Source organism: Pezoporus flaviventris, unplaced genomic scaffold, assembly GCF_033815535.1.
Source record: "Pezoporus flaviventris isolate CSIRO_AGI_PZ_B2104156 unplaced genomic scaffold, CSIRO_AGI_Pfla_v1 ptg000021l, whole genome shotgun sequence".
Lineage (NCBI taxonomy): Eukaryota > Metazoa > Chordata > Aves > Psittaciformes > Psittacidae > Pezoporus > Pezoporus flaviventris.
In genome coordinates this window covers 9,283,097-9,305,056 of record NW_026892569.1, presented here as the reverse complement: position 1 = coordinate 9,305,056, position 21,960 = coordinate 9,283,097, and the positions used below count along the sequence as shown (strand labels likewise).

At 43.0% G+C, this 21,960-nt stretch overlaps 2 protein-coding genes across 2 annotated transcripts; one reads left to right on the top strand and one right to left on the bottom strand.

The window, feature by feature from the left end:
- Positions 1-659: 659 nt before the first annotated feature.
- ARF4 (ADP ribosylation factor 4) lies at positions 660-11,684 on the top strand. The gene is made up of 6 exons (XM_061455909.1): positions 660-842; positions 7,411-7,491; positions 7,982-8,091; positions 9,215-9,286; positions 9,783-9,908; positions 10,733-11,684. The coding sequence occupies exons 1-6, from the start codon at positions 776-778 to the stop codon at positions 10,817-10,819; spliced, it is 543 nt and encodes a 180-aa protein (XP_061311893.1). The 5' UTR covers positions 660-775; the 3' UTR covers positions 10,820-11,684.
- A 5,677-nt stretch (positions 11,685-17,361) lies between these two features.
- On the bottom strand, positions 17,362-21,837 carry PDE12 (phosphodiesterase 12). The gene is made up of 3 exons (XM_061455908.1): positions 20,550-21,837; positions 19,462-19,540; positions 17,362-18,773 (listed from the first exon to the last, which is right to left on the bottom strand). The coding sequence occupies exons 1-3, from the start codon at positions 21,774-21,776 to the stop codon at positions 18,331-18,333; spliced, it is 1,749 nt and encodes a 582-aa protein (XP_061311892.1). The 5' UTR covers positions 21,777-21,837; the 3' UTR covers positions 17,362-18,330.
- Positions 21,838-21,960: the final 123 nt, after the last annotated feature.

Below are 21,960 nucleotides of genomic sequence, written 5' to 3'. Positions count from 1 at the left end.
CTGGGGTTGGCCTTGGTGCTGCAGAGCACAGAAACAATGCGAGCAGAAGATCCTGTGGTAGTGGGTGTTCCTGTGATAGAGCTTTTGGGGGTTGGGGTGGTTTGATTCTTCAATCATCCGGTGCTGTTGCTACCATGGTGTATTTGGGCGGGTCTCTGAGGAGGCATTTTACTGTGAACCCCCTGCTTTTCTCTCGTGCTCTCAGCTGTCCTGCGGCAGCAGAGCCTGCCGGCCGCGCTGCCTCAGCCGAAGCGCCGAGGGACCAGAAACTGCACTGGGGCTTAGGGGGAGCGGGGCGGCGTTGGGCCTCGGCCCTCGGAGCCGCCGGGCTCCCGCCGCACTGCACTTCCCGTCCCGCCGCGCTGCGCCTTGCCTGTGTCTGCCGGCCCCCGCGGCGAGGCGGGGCCGAAGAGCTCGACTACATCCCCCGGCGTGCGCTGGGGAGCGCGGCGCGGCGCCTGCCGGGAGCTGCAGTCCCCGCTGCCGTGTGGCGAGGGGCGGTTCCGCGGCCGGGGGATGTGGCGAGCGTGACGTGAGTCTGTCCGCGTTGGAGCCGGGGCGGCCGTGGAGAGCGTGACGTGGCAGAGAACGAGCGAGGGAGGCTCCCGGTCACAGCGCCGCGGCTGCCGCTGTTGCCGCTGTGCTCTATCAGTCGGTGCCGCCGCAGCCTCCGCCCGCGGAGGGATCCGCGAGTGCAGCCGGGAGCCGGGCCGCGCTCCCTCCTTCCCTCCCTCCCGCTGCCTGTGCCGCCGCCCAGCCTTGCGCCGGAGCCGCCATGGGCCTCACCATCTCCTCGCTTTTCTCACGCCTCTTCGGCAAGAAGCAGATGCGCATTCTCATGGGTAAGGGTCGGCAGCGGCTCCCCGCAGCCCTGGCGCCGCGGTTGGTGCGGCCGCCGCCAGGCCCGCCCGCTCCTTCACGGCCGCGTCCCGCTGGCGATGGGGGAGGGGAGGCCGGTGTGGGGGGTGCGGGCTCCAGGCGGGGGGAGTTGCCCCGTCCCGGGTCGTGGGGGATAGGGAACGCTGTCCCCGTTCCGTCGGGCCTGTGGGGCGGTCGGGAAGCGAAGGAGCGGAGGGGAGAGAAGGAGCAGCGGGGGAAGGGGTGTGGATCCGGATATATCGGCCCTTCCTTCCCCGTCGCGTTCCCGTCTTCTGCCCCCTCCCGGTCCCGCTGCTGGGGTTCGCGGCCGCGCTGACGGGCAGTGCCGGAGCCCCTCGCCTCGGGGGCCGGGCGGGCAGCCTCAGCCCCTGCGCCCTGCACCTGCGTTTCCGCTTGCGCCGGGAGCAGGACGTAGAACAAAGATCAAATTGCGGGAGGCGCAGCCGGTGCCCGCCCGCCCGCCGCGGCAGACCGGCCGGAGGGGGAGGGAGCCCCTGACCGGGAGCCGAGCGGGATCGCGGCCGTGCTGGCGGTTCCTGCCCCCGAGCAGTGCGGTTCCTCGAGCAGGATCTGACAAAGCCCGAGGTGTTTAACGCCACGAGCTTCAGGAATTACCTTATGATGGCAGGCTTTCGGTAGCAGCGGTGTCTGTCTGACTCCTGTGAAAGGTGGTTTTGGTATAGCATCTATGCATTTTAATTCTCCTGTAAATCGTGTACAAACCCATCAAGTCCTGTGGATTTCTTTTCCAGTGCTTAGTTTTACTGGCTGCCCATAATTATTTATTTAGAATTAAATTCTGGTTCTCTTGACACAGACCGTGTAAGAGTTGAAGCGAGTGGCTCTTGAAGATTCTCACTTTAAGGTTGCGGTTCAAAAGGTCAAAGCAAGCACATGCTGCATCTGGTATTTCCTCCTCCACTGCAGCTCTGCCCTGCCTTCTTCCACCCACCTTCCCTCCTGCGCCAGCGTTAGGTACAGACAGGTCCTAACCCCAACATTTGTCTCGGATTCTGCCGCCAAAGTGCATGGAACTTGATTTGGGGCCATTCACTGAAATAGCGTGTCCTAAGAAATTATATGGAGTGCTGCTTTCAATATGGGCAGTAAAGGGACTGGCTCCTAGCAGTGGAACTTCTTGGCACACTACTCAGCTCTGCCTGTGTATGCACAGCTGACACAATAACATAGCTTTTTTTAATTACAATTTTCCATATTCTCTGTATGCTTTGTGATGACAGAGCTCTTTATTGCAGGCACAGTAATACTTATTTTATCTTCTCTGGTTGAAATTAGAGACTCTCATCCATTTCAAAATAAGCCCAGTAGTTTTTGTCTTTGAGACAACTTGGTACATCTTTTGATTTCAAGGAATAGTTTTGACTGTCTCCCTAGCAGCCAGACTCTTCATATAACTCTAAATGAATAAAAGTCAGATCTTCAGATGAGCTTGCCTGTAGGATGAGATAGCATCTCTGGTATTTGTAGTTCTGTTTCATTCTGCAGAATAATGAACACAGAAAAGCAACATCATACAGATCAAAAGAGCTTGCAAGGCTTTCATTTCTTCACTGGTGGGGTATCAGTTCAAATTTAGGTTAGATGTGAGTTAGGGAGCTGTGCTTTCCACCAGTTGGTTCAAATGCTGCTTTTCTTAAATATAATTTTTAAGGCATTATACTAAAATACAGGGCTGGATGAGACCATGGGACTGCACCAGATTTGTTCTCTAGTACAAGAGGTTAAAACTTCTGCTGCATTGTCATGAGAGTGTAGCATAGGACTTAAACTGCATGTTTAGAAGCAGAATGTGTTTTATTGGATATGACATAATTAGTTTGTACCTGTAAAGTGGAAGAAAGTTCTTCATGGCATTTTGAGGAGAGATGCCTGAATGAATACAGGGCCTGAATTAAACTTTCCCTCAAGGTGGTAAGTTGCAGTTTATGGTTTGAAACTGAGCTGTACAACATTAGGCGTGTAAGTTTTTGCGTGTACTGTATCAATGAAATAGCTTTATGGGGTAAGGTGTTTATGGAGAAATATGTAGGGGGAAGTAGTATATGGGTGAGTTGGTAATGAACAGATGATTAATTTATAATTCAGAGTTCTCTTTCACAGCTTTCTCCTGTTTATGCAGAATTCAAGTTAAAGTAGAATCAATTTAGCTCTTAGGACAGACTTTGTGTTATTGCGTTGTGCAGAGTTTTATTTCTCATCAGATACTATTACCAACAGCAAACCTGACAAACTTACCCTTTTTATTCCCAAACTACACTTATTATAAAGGCTAGACATTTAGTGGAATGCTGTTACCGAACTTCTGTCTCTTAAAAAATGCTCGTGTACAAATTCCATGTTTTTCAGAAATACTGAGTTAACATTCTGAGGAACTGCATGTAAAATAATTCTTGCGCCATCTTTATAGATGAACGTAACATGAAGGAGAAGAAATAACTGTAGGGTAGGATTGGATGACTTGAAGTTAGACTAGGCAACCCCAGGGCATTAGAATGGAAAAATTGAGTCCTAACTGTACATGTAGCTGTCTGGAAAATTCTTCACTTACAGTTTCTTGTGCTTAAAAAAGAAGTTATTATTTCACTGTGTACCTTTCATTATCATAATTTAGTGTTCTGTGCCTTGGTATAGTTGTGCAAGCGCTATTCAGGAGCTTCAAGTACACATGTAGTTGTTAAATGCATAGGGGGAAAAAAGGTGAGATTCTTTGGAAATTGTGTCACTGTACAGCACAAAATTACTTAGCTGCTTTTTACTTGGTTTTAATTTTTAACCCCCGTTTGTTTGTGTGGTTTTGGGTTTTTTGTGCATGTGTTCCTGAGAAACTGTATTGAGAATCACCCTTTTGTGTCGCCCAAAGACTTACCCAATTGAAATGAAACCTGACAGAGAAATAGCATATAAAGGATCGGTTAGACAAGTTTTGAGAGAACTGGTTTTAAGGTAAAAGAAAAACTAAGGAATACAAACCTGTATTAAATTGGGATTTGTTAATTTTACGGTTTTTAAGCTGGCTTTTTATTGTAACATGAATGTCATGAATCCATTAAATACCCCTTTTATCATTATGGGACACACTCATTTTGGAAGCACTAACATGCTGTGTTCTATAGTCAACTTTGGAAAGATCAATCTGACAAAGTTTTGGTCTTGATGGGGGTTCTATTTAAAAGTAAATTCTCTATATGAAGTTCTGTGCTGTGGTAACTGAGATGCCTTGATACTAGCTCAGGCAGCCATGATCAAAGTAGGAAGTTGGTAAATGAGGAATGCCATGTGGTCACAGGGGTGGTGTCCCAGGGACAAGTGAACTGCAGGCTCGAGATCCAGAAACACGACTGACAAGCTGTGAATAAAACTCTTTAAGAGTAGGAAAGGGCTTAGAACCACGATGGTTTAACAGCAGATGAAAGCATTGTAGATACTCTTTTTTTCTTCAGCTAGAGGAAGAGGATGTTTGACTTGGTTTAAAGATAAATGTCTGCAAGTGCAAGTCTGTGCTTCCCACTTGCACTTCATTGTAATCTTTCTGCTTTGTGGTACAGCTGCTGAGCACCAGACCTTACATTTAGATTCTTACACCTTGGGCTTGGCAGTGGTCAGTAAGGCAGTAGAATCAGAGTGTAAAAGCAGATTCATAAATGTACTTTGCATTATTTGGGCACATAAAATGTGGGTTTTAATCCCGAGAGTTAAGTAAATTTCAACTTTCTGACATGGAAGTAGCTCATAGATTTACATTTAGTGTTCCAGTACAAATGTAAACACGCATTTATTTTTGGACCACTAAAAGCAATAGTTACAGTTCCTAGCAGCTAAAACGATTAAATGTGATTTGCTTCAAATGCGAAGAAATTTCTTGTTCTTAAAAGGGTGGTAAATGGAAAATTCTGCTAAGAAGTATTAATGGAGGTTATGCTTTTGAGGCAATTGCTGGCTCAGACATTTGCAATTTGGCTAAAAAAGGCAGTTTTTGCAAATGTGGTCATAGTGATTTGCAAAAGCTGCCTTCCCTCAGTTAAAAGCTGTTGTCTCAAGTGTGGAGTCAGAAGAAGAGAGCCCGTATCTATAACTCAGCCTCCCTCAGTGCAAAGTCCAGCAGCTTAATCAGAATTGTGGCTAAGAGTGGATTTAAGCAAAGTCTCTGGGCTTTGTGCTTATATAGCTGAGGTAGTCTTCTGCCAACGCAGTGGAGGTGTCAGTGGGTCCTGGTTCAAGAGCACAGTGGATAACTGGGGCACCGATTTCTTCTATTTGGCAAAGAGTTTAAAATTCCTGACTAGTTTCTAATGTCATAACTCTGAGTCGTATCTTCAAATGGTTCTCGACACCCTGTGTATATGCTTGGAAATGAGATGAGCTTTTTTCTTTTTCTTTGTCTGTATCTTCAGTATAACCCCTGAACACACTAAAACCACTTGTGCAGGTAATGCCATCTTTCGTTGCTAATTTTAACAAATCTTGTTAACAAACAGTGTTTGTTCTACTGATAAGTGGTTTGGGGGGGTGGGAGAAGAGTTCATGAGTATGTGTAGCGTTAATTCAGTAAGCAATCTTAATGCTAATTTACTGGAAAACTGTCACATATGTATCATGTACATACATTATGCTGTAAAGATATAGACATCCTACAAATCCCCACTTGAAGCTGAGCTGTGTGAGGATAGTGTTGGGCTTCAGGCATTGTGCTATTCAAAACATTGTTTTCAGTGTACATGGAGTATTTGAGGGTTTCAGAGGTCACTTGAAAGGTTTTCTAAGGCTATCTGAGACTTCATTGGCATAAGGAAAATGCCAACACTTACAAGATTCATGATTTTCAAGCTCTTGTGAAACTTCTGCTGTACCATGTTCATGATTGTGTGTGGTTCTGAAAGAGACCAACACTGAGACAATAGCAAACTTAAAACTGTTACATTTTCATTTGAGCATTTGGTTTGGATGGTAGAGGTTTGGTTTTTTTTTTTCTTTTCTCTTATTTTATGATATTAACAATTATTCCAACTCACAGATGAGGCCCTCAGTAATATGGTTTAGTGGTGGTCTTAGCAGTCCTGGGGTAATGATTGGACTTGATGATCCTAAAGGTCTTTCCCAACCTAGTTGGTTCTGTGGTTCTATGATAATATCAAAGAAACTCTGTTGGCATCCTGTTGACACTATCAGAATATAGGACAATTATGGATAGCTATTCTAATTAGTTTGCTGTCACAGCAGTTTTTGTCTTGAGAAAGAGGAGGCTTTTTAAGAGTTTGGTTTCACTCTGATTAAGTAGGTAATTTTGAATTCCATTTTATTGCAGTGCTAAGGAAACAGTTGTATTATTAATAGTCAAGTCATCAAACCGCTTAAAGCTTAATATATTGCAGTCACCAAGTCGAAAATTAACTTGCAACACTTAATGTTGGCAGACAAGGATAACGTTTGGTTTCTTGTGCAAGCATTAGTTAATTAATTCTTCAGTGGTTATTTTTGTTTCAGCAAAGTAGTATTGATTATTTAAAGTTTCACAACTAGATATTTTATTCAAACTGTTGTGGTGGTGTTTGGAACCTACTGTTTATTTAGGTGCTTATGTGCTAGGCATTGGATCCTAACATAAAGAATTGTATTTTGAGTTGCTCTTATGTGTTCTGAAATGCCTAATAATAAGCAGTTGCGTAGCCAATTTCAGAAAACTCCAGTGTGCCCCTGCAATACTGGCGATGCTGCTCAGTTTATTATTGGCAATGAGGCTTCAGTTTATTTTTCCTGTAATTTTTTTAAGGATCACATATTTTCCACGTAACTTACATCGAAAACCAGCAAGTTAAGTTTTGTTGTAGAAACAGAAGAGCAAATTTCAGTGCAGAAGGCAGCCTATAAAGAACAAAAGTGGAGACTCCTAAGGAAAGCATCCTGGTAGATCTCCATGAATGGAAGTGATGTCCTGAAGACTTACAGCCCTTAAGGTGTATGCAGAGGGAGAGCAGAGTTCCCTAATGTCTGTGTTTCTGTCAGTGCGAAAGAAATGCTTTAGCAAAGGCACAAGAGACTGAAAGCGGGAGGCTGAAGTGTCTTCCATTGGTAGTGTAGCTCCTGTTGGTTCAGGTGCCTGTGAAACTCCCCAATTTGAGTATGAAGTAGCAAATGCGTGATCAATTAGAGATTAGGTGCTGACTGTAGATTGTTGCTCAGCATTTGAAACTGTCCTGGCATACACAGCAGAATCTTTCAAACTGAATGATAAAACTCAGTTAAGCAACACGAATACTAGGGAAGATGACAAGAAACTTGTGAGTTGTGCATGAAAGCGTGTTACTGAGCTTTTCTTCTTCACTGCTTGTTGTCTTTCAGTGCTGGGTAGAGGAGATGGAGAGAAACACATGATAGTGTATCAGCAATGACTTGGAGTGTTTAAAAAGCTGTTTCTTCTCAGGAAAAAAAAACAAACTAATGCTCTGTACATAAAATGGCACATCTTTAACTTAAGAGGTTGTAGTTCATGTTCAAATTTTCTGTTTGTTCTAGTTGGTTTGGATGCTGCTGGCAAAACAACTATTCTTTATAAACTGAAACTAGGAGAAATTGTCACCACAATTCCAACTATCGGTAAGATAATCAATTGTTATGTCTTCATTCTTATTACTTTAAGTTTGTGTTTTAGAGATAGGCATTTGTGATCTTTGCTGTTAGTATAAAAACTGAGACAAACACGGGCTTTCTGGTGCTGCCATAACAACTGTGTCAGACGAAAGATTTATCTAGATGAGAATCCTGTGTCTGACAGTGGCCAGGAACCAATGCTCAGTTAAGCACAGGAGCCAGTTAAGCAGCAGTACTTCTCCCAGACATGAGCATCATAGTTTGTGACTGAAAGATTTGCTCAATCAAAGGTGGTATACTTGAATTTAAGTGGTTAATTTTTTTTTCTCCTCTTGAGTTGATTTTCTTCTTGCTCCAGCAATTCAGTTTTGATAAGCCATGTTATATACGCTCGGGAGAAGCGTAACTTAGGAAGTAGAGATCTTTCACATGGTTGGAATTACATTTTAACACTGGCATTAACTATTTATAATGATTTAACTCTTTTTATTTTCAGGTTTCAATGTGGAAACGGTAGAATACAAAAACATTTGTTTCACAGTTTGGGATGTTGGTGGTCAAGACAAAATAAGACCTCTTTGGAGGCATTATTTCCAAAACACACAGGTAAGAGTTCGGAGATGGCAGTAGGTAAAGACCTGTTTTGTAAAGTCTCATTATGTTCTGTAGAGTGTAAATGGAAACTTGTTTCCTGTCCCTTCCTTTCAGAAAGGCTCTTTACTTCCTGTAAGTGTTGAGGGACACATAGAATTTATTCTAGTTGAAGCTAGTTTGTTACCCTGAAGGCTTAGAGTCTAGTCATGTTTGTAGCATGGCAAGGATGAAATCCTTTAGGCTCTACCAGTATTCTGTAATGGGCCAGAGCTGCTGGATTGTTGTGAGGAACTCTTGAACTTTGCTGTGTCCATCCTTCAATTATTTTGAGCTGGCATTAGCTTATACTATTGCTTAAACACCCTTCTACATACTCTTTTTTTAATAATCATCTTTAAAATATACAGCTATTGCTTGCTCTATCAGTGTGTTTAGTATGCTGAGTATCAAAAATTATCATGAAATACCTTGTTATTGATTAGAACGTGTCAGCTTCATATTGGTGTGACTGCTGACATTTTTGGTGACATAAATGTGGTTCTTCAGCTTATAAGTAGTAAGTTAAATTGCTTATTAGTATCAGGAAGCTTTGGGAGTGGGTGGGGTTTTGGTGGGAGAACAGGGGTTGGGGTTTGTTTCTTGCTTTTGGGGTGGTGGTGTTGAGGGGTTTTATGTGTTGAGTCTAAAGTTGTTTCCAAGAAACTTCTGTGCAGCCTAATGCATAGTTGGTGCAGTAAAATGGAGAAGTCTGGGTTGACAGAAAGGAGCTAGCAAAGTGCTGTTGTGAATACAGTAATAGTTAATTTCAGTTCCTTATTTAACCCCCTTATTATTTTTAAAAGATGCTTTTCTTTTCTTAAAGACAATGAGAAAAAGTGAAGTTTTCAGGCTGAGTTACATACTAATCTGTAAACCGACATCTGTGGGTTTATGCTTCTTTAATTTAGAAGGCCTTTAGATTTTTTTACAGTTGAAAGCTGTTACTTAGTTGTTTAGACAGGCATCTTGCATTGCTTAAACAGAGGAGGCAGTCACAGGATTCAGTTTTTGGGGTTTTTGGGTTTAAAGAGTACTGTAAATAGTAAATATGTCAATGTTTACATTGGTTTTTTCAAATCTTCATAACTTCTTACAGGGCCTCATTTTTGTGGTAGACAGCAATGACAGAGAGAGAATCCAGGAAGCTGCAGAAGAGTTGCAGAAAATGGTAAGTATCAGTGCCTTCTGAAGTAAGATTATACTCTGTCATAGTTTTGGGTGTTCATCAGCTTCCCTAAGAGATGTAGGGTTTGAAAATTCCAGAGCGCTTGTGCAGTACATACTGCATCCACCAGGTAATTCTGGTTCACATAAGTGTGCTGAGTTGTAACGACAGCTGTGCAGAGAATTTTAGCTCAAAAACTACTATGTCAGGACTTTTCTTCATAAAACCTTAATGGAACAGATCAGGAATTTTTGAAAAACAAATAGGTGTGAAGAATTTCAGCAGCAAAGTGCCCATAAATTGAAACTTCCTATTGAAAAAATATTTCATTCATTGTAGGAGAAGTTCTGTTGGATGCTAGTTAAATTTCACTCAGTACTTGCTAGTGACTTCAGAAGCAGGAATGAAAATGTTTATAACTCTTCAATCAGGTTTCTTTAGTGACTGTTGAAGCCAAAAAAGTATTCAACTGAGCTTATAACAACTATTTTTTCTGTAGCTTCAGGAGGATGAGCTGCGAGATGCCGTGCTGCTTCTGTTTGCGAACAAGCAGGATCTGCCAAATGCCATGGCAATCAGTGAAATGACAGATAAACTAGGTCTTCAGTCTCTGCGTAACAGAACTGTAAGTGCTAAACTTCCTTGGTGATGAACTCTTGTTTTCCTTTATTATAGATTGTAAACATAAGTTTGTAATACTTTGTAGTTAATAGTTTATGGTCTTTGTTCAAAATAAGTGATTTAGGAGCACAATCCAGTGTGTTCAGTTGTTGCAGGTGTTTCATGTCTTGCCTTTTCCTGGAAAACAGTACAAATTTTCCTGTCTGTCACTGAAATGTTTGACAGAGCAGGTGGTGGCCTTTTCCATTTCTCAGTATTTGTTCTTCTGGAGGAGAAAATTCATTCTGCATTCTTACCACTACAAAGATGGGGGGAAATTAAGTAGCTTCTGAATTGTTACATTCCATCTGCACACACCTCTGAGACATGGGGTTGCTTCACCAAACCATCTAGCCTTCTGTAATACTCACCTGATGTCTCTGTTGACACACGAAGATTATATCCATAATAGATGTTGTAGACCTCTGTTCATTTAGATATTTCGTGTCCATTTCCTGAAATGGAAAGCAGTCTTTCAAAAGCAACGAACCAGTTTTCAGCTCGTAAACTAAGTGCAGGTTCAGTATTTGGTTTTTGATGCCCTAAACAGTGTTCTGGCATTTGATAGGCCAACACTGAGTTTCTGGATAAAGCCTGAACCCCATCTATTTTATATATACTTCTCAACGTTTTTAAAAATACCATCTGTTCAGTATTGACTCCACTTCTGGCACAGGGAACACGATTTGAGTGTGTGTGTGTGTGAGTGTGAGTGTCACATGCTGTGATAACTTAGCTTGCTGTTTGTCAGTATTAAATTGAATTTTTGTTTGTGTTCTGCATTAACAGTGGTATGTCCAGGCTACCTGTGCTACACAAGGAACTGGTCTGTATGAGGGACTTGACTGGCTGTCAAATGAACTCTCAAAACGCTAACTCAAACTGGATGACTTTCACCAGGGACATGTTTGATATAAGTGGTCTAGGCTTGTTACAACAAAACTAGTTTGCATCTTGGTTATTACAGTATCTGGAACTGATATTTGGGCAGGATATTACAGCGTTTCAACTTATTTTGTTGCCAATTATTGCTTACCGAGCTACATGTTGCAAAGGTAGCAATATGCTTGGGTAAAAATCTCCTTACCTTGGAAAAAGTGTATCTTCTGATTTTATTGCCCTTGTTAGCCTAAATGCCTGAATATAGTTATTGTGACATCTTTAAGATCTGTTTCAAATACTCTTTTGAGCCCAAATAAATTAATGTTTTAATTTTTTTTTTCTTCCCTGCTACTTTTAGTTTACTGATGCCCTGTTTCATTCCTCAGACAGTCTGCTGATTTCAAAATGTAGCATTCCGTATGTATTTATTTCTCTCCCTTGCCAAAAAGAATTCCTGATACAGCTTGTTCCAGCCAAGGAAATGCTCTAAAACACTATACCAGTCTACTGCACTGAGGAACATTTTATTAATCCTTGGGATCTGTCAGCCCAACTTGCCTTTGTGTGAATTGGATTTGATGGGTAGAATAGTTCTGTGCTGGTTGCGAAGAGCTCATGTTGAGGTTGTTTTTAATATTCAGCAGATTGTCTTCCTTTATATCGTATCTTTTTTTATGTTGCATGTTGCTTTTTGGTATCAGCCTGACTATTTTTGCCCAGTGTATAATAGTTCTGCTGAAGTTTTACTGTTTGTTGGTGAACATATCTTCATAAGGAAATTTTGGAAATTCATCAGACTCAATGGATTAGTTTCTTCATAACCCACTTGGAATTATTCCTAATAAAATGATAAAATGTATAGTTCTGAGTATGCTGTTCTTGATTCCTGAAATGATTGAACTGTAACTTGTCACTTATTCTTTTTCCATATACTGAGCTTTCCTGCAGCTTGAATGTGAACATCAGTCTTGGATTTTCTCGTGTTCAGAGCTACGTAGAGCAGGACATGGAAAGTAGGCAACAAAGTTGTATACAGTGCAGTAGGGTAGCTGTCAGCAAGACATAGAATTCTGTGTCTTTCAAAGTTGTAAATCTAAAGTTCTTTTTAAAATGTCCAGATATTAAAATACTAACAATTACAAAAATTGTAATAAAACAAGTACCAACTGCCTGGAAAGCATGCATGTCTGTTTCCTAGTTGTATCTACGTTTGAAAACTGTTGTGGGTTCTAGCAGGAGAATCACACATTCTGTTCGTGGCTCACTGGGAAGCTAACTTGAACACTGGTACAGGAATTTAGTCAATATTCTATTCATGGTCATAGTCACCCCAAAAAATCAGCGCTGTGCAGCTGCTGCTGTCTGCTTTCGTATTTCTGCCCCCTTATACTTCAAAGGTCAAAATTAATGTTGTTTTTTTGAGGCTGCTCCTATTAGATATTTTAGTATCTGTTTTTCTGTTGCCTGCCTTGCTATATGAATGCAAATCTGGCTCAGTCCTTCAGCTGAAATACTCTGTTCTATGGGTTGCAGGTCTTGATAAACCCAAAGCGTGGTTTCTTTGCAGTTTCACCCTATGCTTCTCTATTACTTTTAGTCCAACTCTTGTTATCCTTGCTATGAGGAGTCCCAGTGACAAGGTCTGGTAAACTCAAGCCAGTTAAGAGCATCTTCCAAGGCAACTTCTGCTGTAACAGGTTTAAGTTTCTAGGAAGTAGTTACTGTGAATACAGCTAACCAGAGAAAATGCCAGAGGTGTTGAATACGGTTGTTATCCGTCTTAGTATGTAACAGAAACCCAGGAGACAGTGTAAGGGGAGTAGGGTTTTGCTTGTACTTCAATGAATTGCTGATTATGTATTAACCAAAGTTGATCCATCATGCACTGGGTCAGTAACTGTTAATATGCATATTTCCAGCAATGCATTTCCTTGAAATAAACCTTAAAAAGAACACTTTGTTCAGAAGAGGCAGCTTGTCCCTAACAGATTGTATTGGGAGTCCTGGTAGGTTAAAGTGAAACAATGTTTGTGACAAATGGAACACCATCTCCTCTTCCCAGGAAGAAGTGAGAGGTAGACTTTAAATAAAAAAGCAGATAGAAACAAATTAGGCCAGGTATCTTGAAGGAAACATTTTGTTTGGTGGAGATGAAGATTTCATTGGTTTAATGATTTGAAAGGCTTTTAAGTAATTAAATACTTGGGTTTAGGTGAGCTTTGTTCAGCCACTACATTTTTGAGTTACAGTATGTGTATAGAAGTTGGTATTTCACAGTCGCTGTGCCTGGCTTTTTACTAATAGGTTGTGGTTCTGCTGTAAAATGAGTAGTTTCCCTGAGTCAGTAATATAGATCTTGAGGTCCTGAGCCTGCATGAGAGGTTAAGGCTACAGCTGGCACTGAAGTGTAGTAAGACAAAGTCAATAAAGTTATTGCGTGTAATTGAGTACTCACTGTGGTGTTAATACGAGCAATGAGAGGAACTGGAGCAAGTGCTTCAATCTTCCTGTAAATGGTTAAGATCACACTTCTGATACTAAAACAATGTTTGCATCTTAGTATTGTCTGTATTAACTGTGCCTCTGTAAGGCTGTCTTGGAAGGAAGGTCTCTTGGTTCTGAGAGAAGCAGCTTATTCATAATAATAAGCTGTGAAAGGGACAAAAGACTGATGAGCTGTGGAATAATGTCACAATTGACAGAAGTGAGTAACTTTTGCTCAGGTTGTTACGTTCTCATCAGCTCTTCTCAAGTCGACGTTTTCAAGGTACACTCTAGATTAAGTGTTCCTGATTGAAAGCACCAATCCCTGAGGTTAGTGCATGTGCTCAGTTGTGCTGTCTTCAGATGACAAACATGAAGCAGTTCGTTACTCCTGTTCTTACTGGATGTTGCTCTGAGCTGGAATCTTGGTGAGTTTCTTTTTCCTTTGCAGTTGGTGCTGCTTCTGTAGCTCTGGTGCTTTTCTGCTGGTACAAGAACAAATGTCGTCCTGATGACTTTTTTATTATTATGCTGCCTTATCTCTCTTAGTACCAGGACCACATGCAGTGTTGAAATCCATATCCTAGCCCATTAATGTGGCTGTCTGTCAGTAAAGTCATTGGTTGTGGCAGTGATGCTTTATTGAACTGACCAAAATGATAACTTGTACGTTGGTCTTCTTACCTGAACACAGTGCAATTCTTCTGCTTTAAAGGCACTGACTGTCATTTTAAGACATTGTGGATAAGTAAAAATACTTGTTTGGTTGGTTTTTTTTTTATGGCATTCTTTAAAATCATTGTTTCCTGGCAAGAGCAGTAACCGTGACCTGTATGTACGTTGCATATCAGTAGGAACATATAATACAGCCCTGCTCTCCGGAGGCAGAGGAAATGCCTGTGGAGGTCCAATGTTCTCATGTCAGTTAAAGAGTTCAGATACTAACTTTATTTGTCATTTCTTTATCAGAAGTCAAATACCTGAACTCAGCTGTTGTCTTGGAAGTTCAAAATCTCAGACAGGTGCAAGACTGCTAAAATTTGTTCCTCATTCTACTGTAATGATGGGAAAAGCTGAGTTACAGTAGCTGGAATTTTCCATTGTGTAGCACCAGCTCCCGTATTCAAACAGCGGGTAAGTTGTTCTGCACTGGGAGGTCACTGTAGTCGTATTTATATACGGGAGTTTTTATTTCAGTGTATCAAACTGCCAGCTTAACTACAGAGAGCAAAGCACTGAAAAGATTCAGTAAGCTTCTTGCCCAATTTTGTGATGTGAAGGATATGGAGTATTCCAGTTGCTGGAAGAGGAATGCAAGTGAGTTTAGGTTTATGAAATAAAGTGGGAGACAAGCTCAGTGGGGCTTCTACAAATCTGGGTTCTAGAGGTGAGATAAAGAGGAAGAATTAATGGCTGGGCAAGGTCCAGATGTGCAGGGGAGCTAAAATGGGAGTTAAAATCACCTTATGTTTAATATGAAGCACCATACATTACCTCACATGGACATAAATGTAGTTTCGGAGCATGGGGGATATGGGTCCAAGGTGTACCTAAAGGTTGCTTTTCCCCCCCCAAATAAATCACAATTCTTTTGATTTGTGACTTTTTCCTAACCCAGGCCCTAGTGCTGCATTCCCACTGCAGAAAACAGTTCCTGGCAGTGCTGCTCTTGGCAGTCAGCCTGTACTGCTGCTGCATTTTCCTAATGAACGAAGGGTACTTTGACTGGAGAATCTCCAGCACTAGCTCATGGAGATATCCTGAAGATAGTGAAGGATTATCTGCCGTGTGCAAGGGCAATCTAATTTTACTGGGTCTGTTCCAGTAAATTTCCCTGACGCTTGCTTCCTGCAGATGCCAGCTTCCCCTGGGCTGCAAGGAGACAGAGGCTGCAACCCTAGTACCAAGACAGAGAGTGAGGGGACGTGCTGTTTCCTGGAAGGGAGACAATTCCAGGCAAGTCTATTCTCTGAGCTGCTCCATCTTCTGGTACTATGGAGAAGTTACAGGGGTTTAGTGTGTTTTGGAAAGTAAGATTAAGGAATCTGGTTGTAATGGATACGTAGTTCAAGAAGAGGAGATACGTAGTTAAAGAAGAGGAGAACAACGCTTTAAAATTACGAGGGAAGCCCTGTTAGCCTATGCAAGTAATGCAACTTCACTTACAAGCTTAACAATTGCAGTCTTACTACTCTTAAGTGACTGAGACATTTCTCTTGCCAGTCTATCAGCCTGCATTACTCAGTGGCATTTAGTTGGACTTGCAAATTGTAGGCGGCCTCTGACTCAGCTGTGATGTAGTCATTTTCAGTTGTTTTCAAGGTGCTAACACTGCTTTTCTTCTTGAACAGATCTTCCAGTTATTTTTTCTGCCCTTTTAGATGTTGTATGCTTGGAAATGTTACATCTCTAGGTGTGAGCTTTCCCTCATTTACTACAAGAGTAAATAGTCTTTGCCCAGATAGATAAGAGGTTTACAGCCTCCATTCTGTTTGCAAGATTTTCTCCCCACTCCTGAATCTTGAAGTTTAGGAATGATTGATACTTCTATTATCAGTGTTGTAGCCTAGAAGAGTACAGACATCACATCCAGCTCCTACACAAAATTAAATTACACTATACTTTTTAATTGGACTTAGAACAAAAACTGATCAAGGACCCACCTAAAGTATCTAGGGTCCAGTTTTACAGGGCAAATACTGTCCGTCACTCCATTGCAATGATGCATTGCATCATGGATTACCACTTCCATTGCCACATTCCTGGTTTTACTCCCGCTTTTTATCCAAAGGCCCTTGCCTTGGCTAAACCACTGGTTTAGCAAAACTTAAAATCTGAAGGTTTACATAAAAGCGCGCCAAAGCCTGTTACAATAAATTCACACTCAATAACATCTTGTGTTATTGTGTTATTATGTTTTGTAGCAGATCTGCTAAGCAGTGAATACCTTACTCCAGGCAGTGATCCCTTGCATCCACTTCCAAGCCTGGTCTTGCCCTTTGGCCACAGGAGGCTTTATGGTGAATATAAGCTCAGGACATGACAAGCCACTAAAATGAATACAGTTGAGAAATTAAAGGCCCTGTATTTTCAGCTGCCTCACTTCTGGTTTAGCTTGGTATGGCACAAGCAGGAACAAGTAGCCAGAACTCAGACACAGTAGAGCAGGATCAGGCAAGAGAGGCTGGGATGAGAAGATGGAAGGTTAACTGCTCATATTGCTTGAAAAAAAAAAAAAAAGATAGTTGCAAAGGACATTTAAATGAGACCTTTAATAATACAGGATTTTACTAACTCATGTATTAGTGGAACAGCCCTTTTGCCAATTTCCATTTACCTGTGTGCTTATGTGCAGTGGGTAAAAAAACTCTGGATAGTTCATGAGGTGTCATGTCCTGTGGAGATATGATTTATGGGCCTGTATCTCTTTAGCCTTGTACAACCTCAGAGGCTAAACCTGCCTGTGGGATTTACCAGTGCAGTTGTTTATCTGCATCAATTTGTTAGATGCTCAGATACTCCAGTAACAAAAAACATTAGTAATTTTACTGGAAACTACATGTAAACAGCTGCTCTGTAGCCTTTTCTAAGCTCCTGCTAAGCATCACCCTTCACAATATAGCACGTACTAGGGCAAGAGACAGGACTGATGACTCTCAGCAATACTCTATGGAACAGCGACTGCTTAGATTTAGTAGTATATAAACAGTTTAGTGAATCCCAGCCATACCCTACAGCCACCAGAATGCAGTGGAGGTGAATAGTTGTGCAAAGACAGGGTACATAGTTTTTGTCAACCTGGGTGGACTTGTTTTGCTATGAATGACACCAGTAACTAGGAAAAGAATCAACTGACAACACAGACAATTGAAAAGGGAACTTTATTCAGGGAAGGAGGGAGATCCTGTAAAATGGTTTTGAAATTGTTTTTTCCATATGGACTAATGGATGCAGGGAAAGAAGCTGGTTAAATAGTTAAACCCTTCCAACACATTCAGTGAAGGTATGCATAAAATACATCTCCCACATCCAAGTTATCTCCTAAAGACGACCAGAATCCTTCTAGAAGGTAAAAAATGCAAATACAAACCCTACTAAAAATTCAGGTCACCTTTGTATGCAATAGAGCAACAAAACAGAATTGTGATAAAGGTTTGCAAGTCATTTTAAAGATTTAGGCACATACAGCTAATGCACCACATCAGCTATTCTGTATCTCGCCCCTGCTTGTCAATGATATTAAAGACTTCCCTCCCATCCAGAGCTGGCTGTCCTAAGATTTTGTATTTATTTCATTGCCAGTGATTGTAAACAACAGAAGGAACAGATGTTCACAGTAGAAGCAGTCCAATTTTACCAGGTGCTAGTTACCCTCACTACCCAACATGAAGTGGGCAAGCACAACACTTCCAAATCAGCTATAACCTTGAATGTAACATGGCTGACTGTTGACAGAAAGCCTACTCACTGGTAATTTAAAGAACAGCTTTCCAGAAGGTAGTAGGTGCATGTACATTGTTCATGCCACTTAACAGAAAATTTGGCTACAGTTACGGTAAGTGAAAGAGAATTTCTGAACTTAACTTAGCTTTTAAAAACTCTCTTCTCATGACAGTAATTACACTGAGGCTGAAGCAACCAAACCCTTTTATTTTCATGTTCTGCCTTTGGTTCTGAATTAAGCAGGGTTGAGTTTGGACCCTCCTACATCAGGTTTATGTATTTTTTTTTCAAAAAAATTCTTAATCCTTTAAAAGCTCAAGTAAAAATGTGTATGATAATCCAATTTTCAACCCCCCCTGTTTTAAATATATTTTTTCTTATTAGCATATAAAAAGGGAAAGGAAAAAGTTGTCATGCAAATATTCTGAACAGTCTGATAATATTCAGTAAAACCATTAAACACAGGAACTTTTCAGTGATCATTCTGAATTTCGTTTTAGTAGCATCAAGCCAGGGTGCAGCCTCAATTCCCCAGCATTAAATTTCTTGTTTGAAAACCACCAAAAGCACCATACACTTTATTTCCACTTCAAGTCACATATTAGTGCTATATGATCAGAAGGATGTGAAACACTTGGCAAAGCCTGATGGGTTGTTACTTCTTCATGGCTTGGCAATGGAATGACCTGTTCAACCTCTAGGGAATTCCTGTCAATGAAAATGTAGTCCAGGCATCCATGAAACCCACCAACATAGTTTGTGTAAGCAGGTTCTCCACAAGCACTTAGCAGTTTGAAAGGATGGCTTAGAGGCATATTGCACTTTTCTTCTTCACCATTTGAAACCCAGTCCTCGTGATCTTCGGCAATGCTACCGCTGTTAATGAAACTGTAAGTTCCAGATGATGGTGTACTATTAAAATCTCCACAGAAAATGACTGGTATACTTGGATACAAGTCACACGCTACATGCTTGATGTGAGACAAGGCTACAGCAATTTGGACAAGACGGATGTGCCCACCTAAGAACATAAAAACATATTACTTTAAATATGTCACTGAAGCAGAGGAGGGCTTTCCCAAGTTGCTCATATCATATGTAGCTCCAAAACACCTCATTTAAATTTTCTGTGCACTACATTTTAGAAGTTTTCATAAGGAAGCTTTTGAAGTTTATGACTATGAAAGTTTTGGAAAGGCAGACAATGTTTTAATTTAAACTTGCACATGCATGAACTCTGAACCTTCAACACCCCATATTACAGCAGCTTTCCAGGCCATGGCAACAAACCTAATGATATTCCCAAAAAACACAGAACCATAAGAAAATGAAATTTAAAGAAGAATCTCTTCTAAAAGCTTCCATAGCCCAATCTGGTTGCTCTTTTGGCAATAAGCCAAGATAGCTACCTCAGGTACAATAGGTCTGGGAAGCCATGAGCACACACGACACCAGCTGTGTTTTATGGTCTACTCTTTGGGTGCATTGTGTGTAACACAGCTTGTCTTGTTCTCAGCTGTATTCTGACTCCCAGGGAGATGAGAACAATCTTGCTCTAAGGAAAATAAATAGATCTAGCAGCCTGGCTTTGATTCATGTAGATAAGCAGCAAAGGTTATAGCTGCAAAAAATGGGGGGCAATCTCCCTGGGAAGGACAAAAACCTTTACAAACCCAGTTATCCCACATACAGGAACATGACAAAATTACCTTTTGGGTGCCAGTATAGATGGGTATTAGCTACACAAATCTTCCTGGAAGGATCACTTGTAGACTGAAGAACTGAAACCTTCAAGAGAAAAAGCAGTTATTGGTAAGGCTTAACTACAGAGGTTAGGTTACACATTTTTAAAAATGCAATAGTTATCCTATTTCTTTGTGACAATCCAGTTGAAGAATCTGATACTTATAACTACTCAATAATACAGCTCCTAAGTTGAGTCTATTTATCTTCTATATAAAGTCTGGGTATCAGCCAATACATCCAGGTATTTGACAAATGTTGTTTTGCCCATAAGTGTCTGGTTCGGCTTATTTTTTGCTTCTATCCATTCCATATTTTGTCATAAGATGTTGCTAACACTGTAGTATTCTTGACTTTTATCTTCTATTCTCCCACCTCTGGTTTTAGCAAGCAAACTGTAGTACTGCACAGTTCAACTGAACATAAATTTAGAGGCCATTTCAGTTATCAAGGAAATCTTGTTACTCCTACTCAGCCCACGAATAGGAAGCTTTTACCAATGAGTGTTTCTGAAATCCCGGACACAGACCTGTAGCTTACGCAGCTGTATTTACAGACTAGTTCTGCTGGCAGACCCTCTGGAATCAAGCTCACAAACCTGTCCAACCTTATTTCTCTCCCTACTGTCACAAATGCCACTATTAAAGCAAGCTGATTCTCATTTAGAACTCATTTACAAAGTTTATGAATATATATGCTGACATAGGAGAGTAAGTAGTGAAAAACTTGGCAGCTAATACCACCAACATGGGCTCAAATCGTGGTCCAGAATCTCAACTGCTGTCTTCATCTGAAAGTGAGCAGTTCTGCCTTTTTTACCAAATTTTGGTAATGCCATATATCCAGTTCAGTAAAGACTCAGTATTTTGTTCTTGGTCCTAAGTTGCTCTTCTGCTGTATCTAGCTAACACAGAATATACCACTGTTCTATTTATGTTTAACGTTGTTTCTTCCTCACCTCCCTTCTCCTTGATCTGACACTCAACAAGCCTAACTTGGCTGCAACTTCCTGGAAGCAGTAGGAGAAAGAAAGAATGCATGTAAAAGCTGGCACCTGCAGTACAGATGACCTCTGCAGCACCTTCTCCTGCACCAAGGGGTACTTGGCCAGCTTATCACACAACACCTTGTGCACTGGGTCTGAGAGCAGGGCTTCGCTGAAAGCTATGTCATGCTGGCTAAGGAGGCTGAACTTGTCCCTACGGTAGAAAGTGGCCAGGCCTTCGTGCTGCTTCTCCTTAATCTTGAACAGCCCTTCGAGCCCAAAAGCATCCAGAGCTGGAGCCAAGCTGTCCACGAAGACGGATTTATCCACTTCTTGCAAGCAGATGAGGTCGGCGCTGTATCCCGCCAGCTCCTTCTTGAGCAGGTTCTGCCGATAGTCGAGCTCCAGGGCGTACGGGGCGCAGTACGGGTAGAGCACGGTGCGGGAGTACTCCGTCTGGGCGTAGATGTCGGCCAGGATGTTGTAGGTGACGGTGCGGACGGAGCCCTCTCCGCAGACCTTCCTGGTGTAGGCGTGCCGGGAGTCGAAGATGCAGGCGCCAGGACCAGCCTCTACGGGGCCGCTGCTCTCCACCTCGCGGGGCAGCCCGTACCGCTGCGCCCCGTCCCCGGGCGTGCACTGCAGCTTCAGCCGCAGCCCCACCAGCGCGTTGGAGGGGATGAAAACGCGCTCGACGACCGCCGTCTCAACCCAGTCTGGGCCATCACCGGCCGCCGCCTCCCCGCCAGCCGAGGGCCGCTGTTCGCGGTACCAGCGGAAGAGGCAGTGCTGTGGCGCGGCGAACTCGGTGCTCACCTTGGGGCACACGGGGAAGCCGGCCAGCAGCGAGCGCGGCAGCCGGAGCTCGGTGAGTGCGGGCCGGTTGCGCTCCACACGGTACCGCGCCTCCCCGATGTGCAGCACGGCGCCGTCCTGCCAGGCCGCCGCGTTGGGCACCTCTTCGGCCACCACCTCCCCATCGCAGGAGAAGAGCCGCACGGCCGGCGCCTCCGCCGGCGCCTCCTCGGCCGGGGAACCCGCCGCCCGCGCCTTCTTGCTCTTCTTCGCCGCCTTGGCGTTACCCTTGGCGGTGTTGGCGGCGATGCGGGCCAGCACCCGGCCCAGCGGCTCCGCCTTGTCCCGCTGCATGTGCCTGGCGCTGCCGTCGGGGAGCACAAGCCGCAGCGTCAGCTTAGGCTCGGAGGGCACACACCGCACCACGGCCCGCTCCATGGCGGGCGGCGCGGCGGGCGCCGCGAGGAGCCTCCCGAGGGCGGAGCGCAGCCGGCGCCACATGGAGCCGCGGCTTCCGCAACCTGCGCCCGGAAACGACGGGCCGCGAGCGACGGCCGGAAGGCAGGGGAAGTGCACGGGGCTGCTCCGCGCAGCCTCAGGAGGGCGGTGCCTCACTGAAGGGGCGGCCCCGCGGCGGCAGCGGGAGGCGCGATCCGCCTTGCCTGTCTGGTGCGTGCTTGGCCCC

Excerpts from the sequence above, each read along its gene's own strand:
- PDE12 (XM_061455908.1), bottom strand. The coding sequence starts at position 21,776 with ATGTGGCGCCGGCTGCGCTCCGCCCTCGGGAGGCTCCTCGCGGCGCCC. Across the intron at positions 19,541-20,549 it reads AGAGGTCATCTGTACTGCAG|GTTTCAGTTCTTCAGTCTAC; the intron begins GTGCCAGCTTTT and ends TTTCTCTTGAAG. Across the intron at positions 18,774-19,461 it reads TCTATACTGGCACCCAAAAG|GTGGGCACATCCGTCTTGTC; the intron begins GTAATTTTGTCA and ends TTATGTTCTTAG.
- ARF4 (XM_061455909.1), top strand. The coding sequence starts at position 776 with ATGGGCCTCACCATCTCCTCGCTTTTCTCACGCCTCTTCGGCAAGAAG. Across the intron at positions 8,092-9,214 it reads ATTATTTCCAAAACACACAG|GGCCTCATTTTTGTGGTAGA; the intron begins GTAAGAGTTCGG and ends AACTTCTTACAG. Across the intron at positions 9,909-10,732 it reads AGTCTCTGCGTAACAGAACT|TGGTATGTCCAGGCTACCTG; the intron begins GTAAGTGCTAAA and ends CTGCATTAACAG.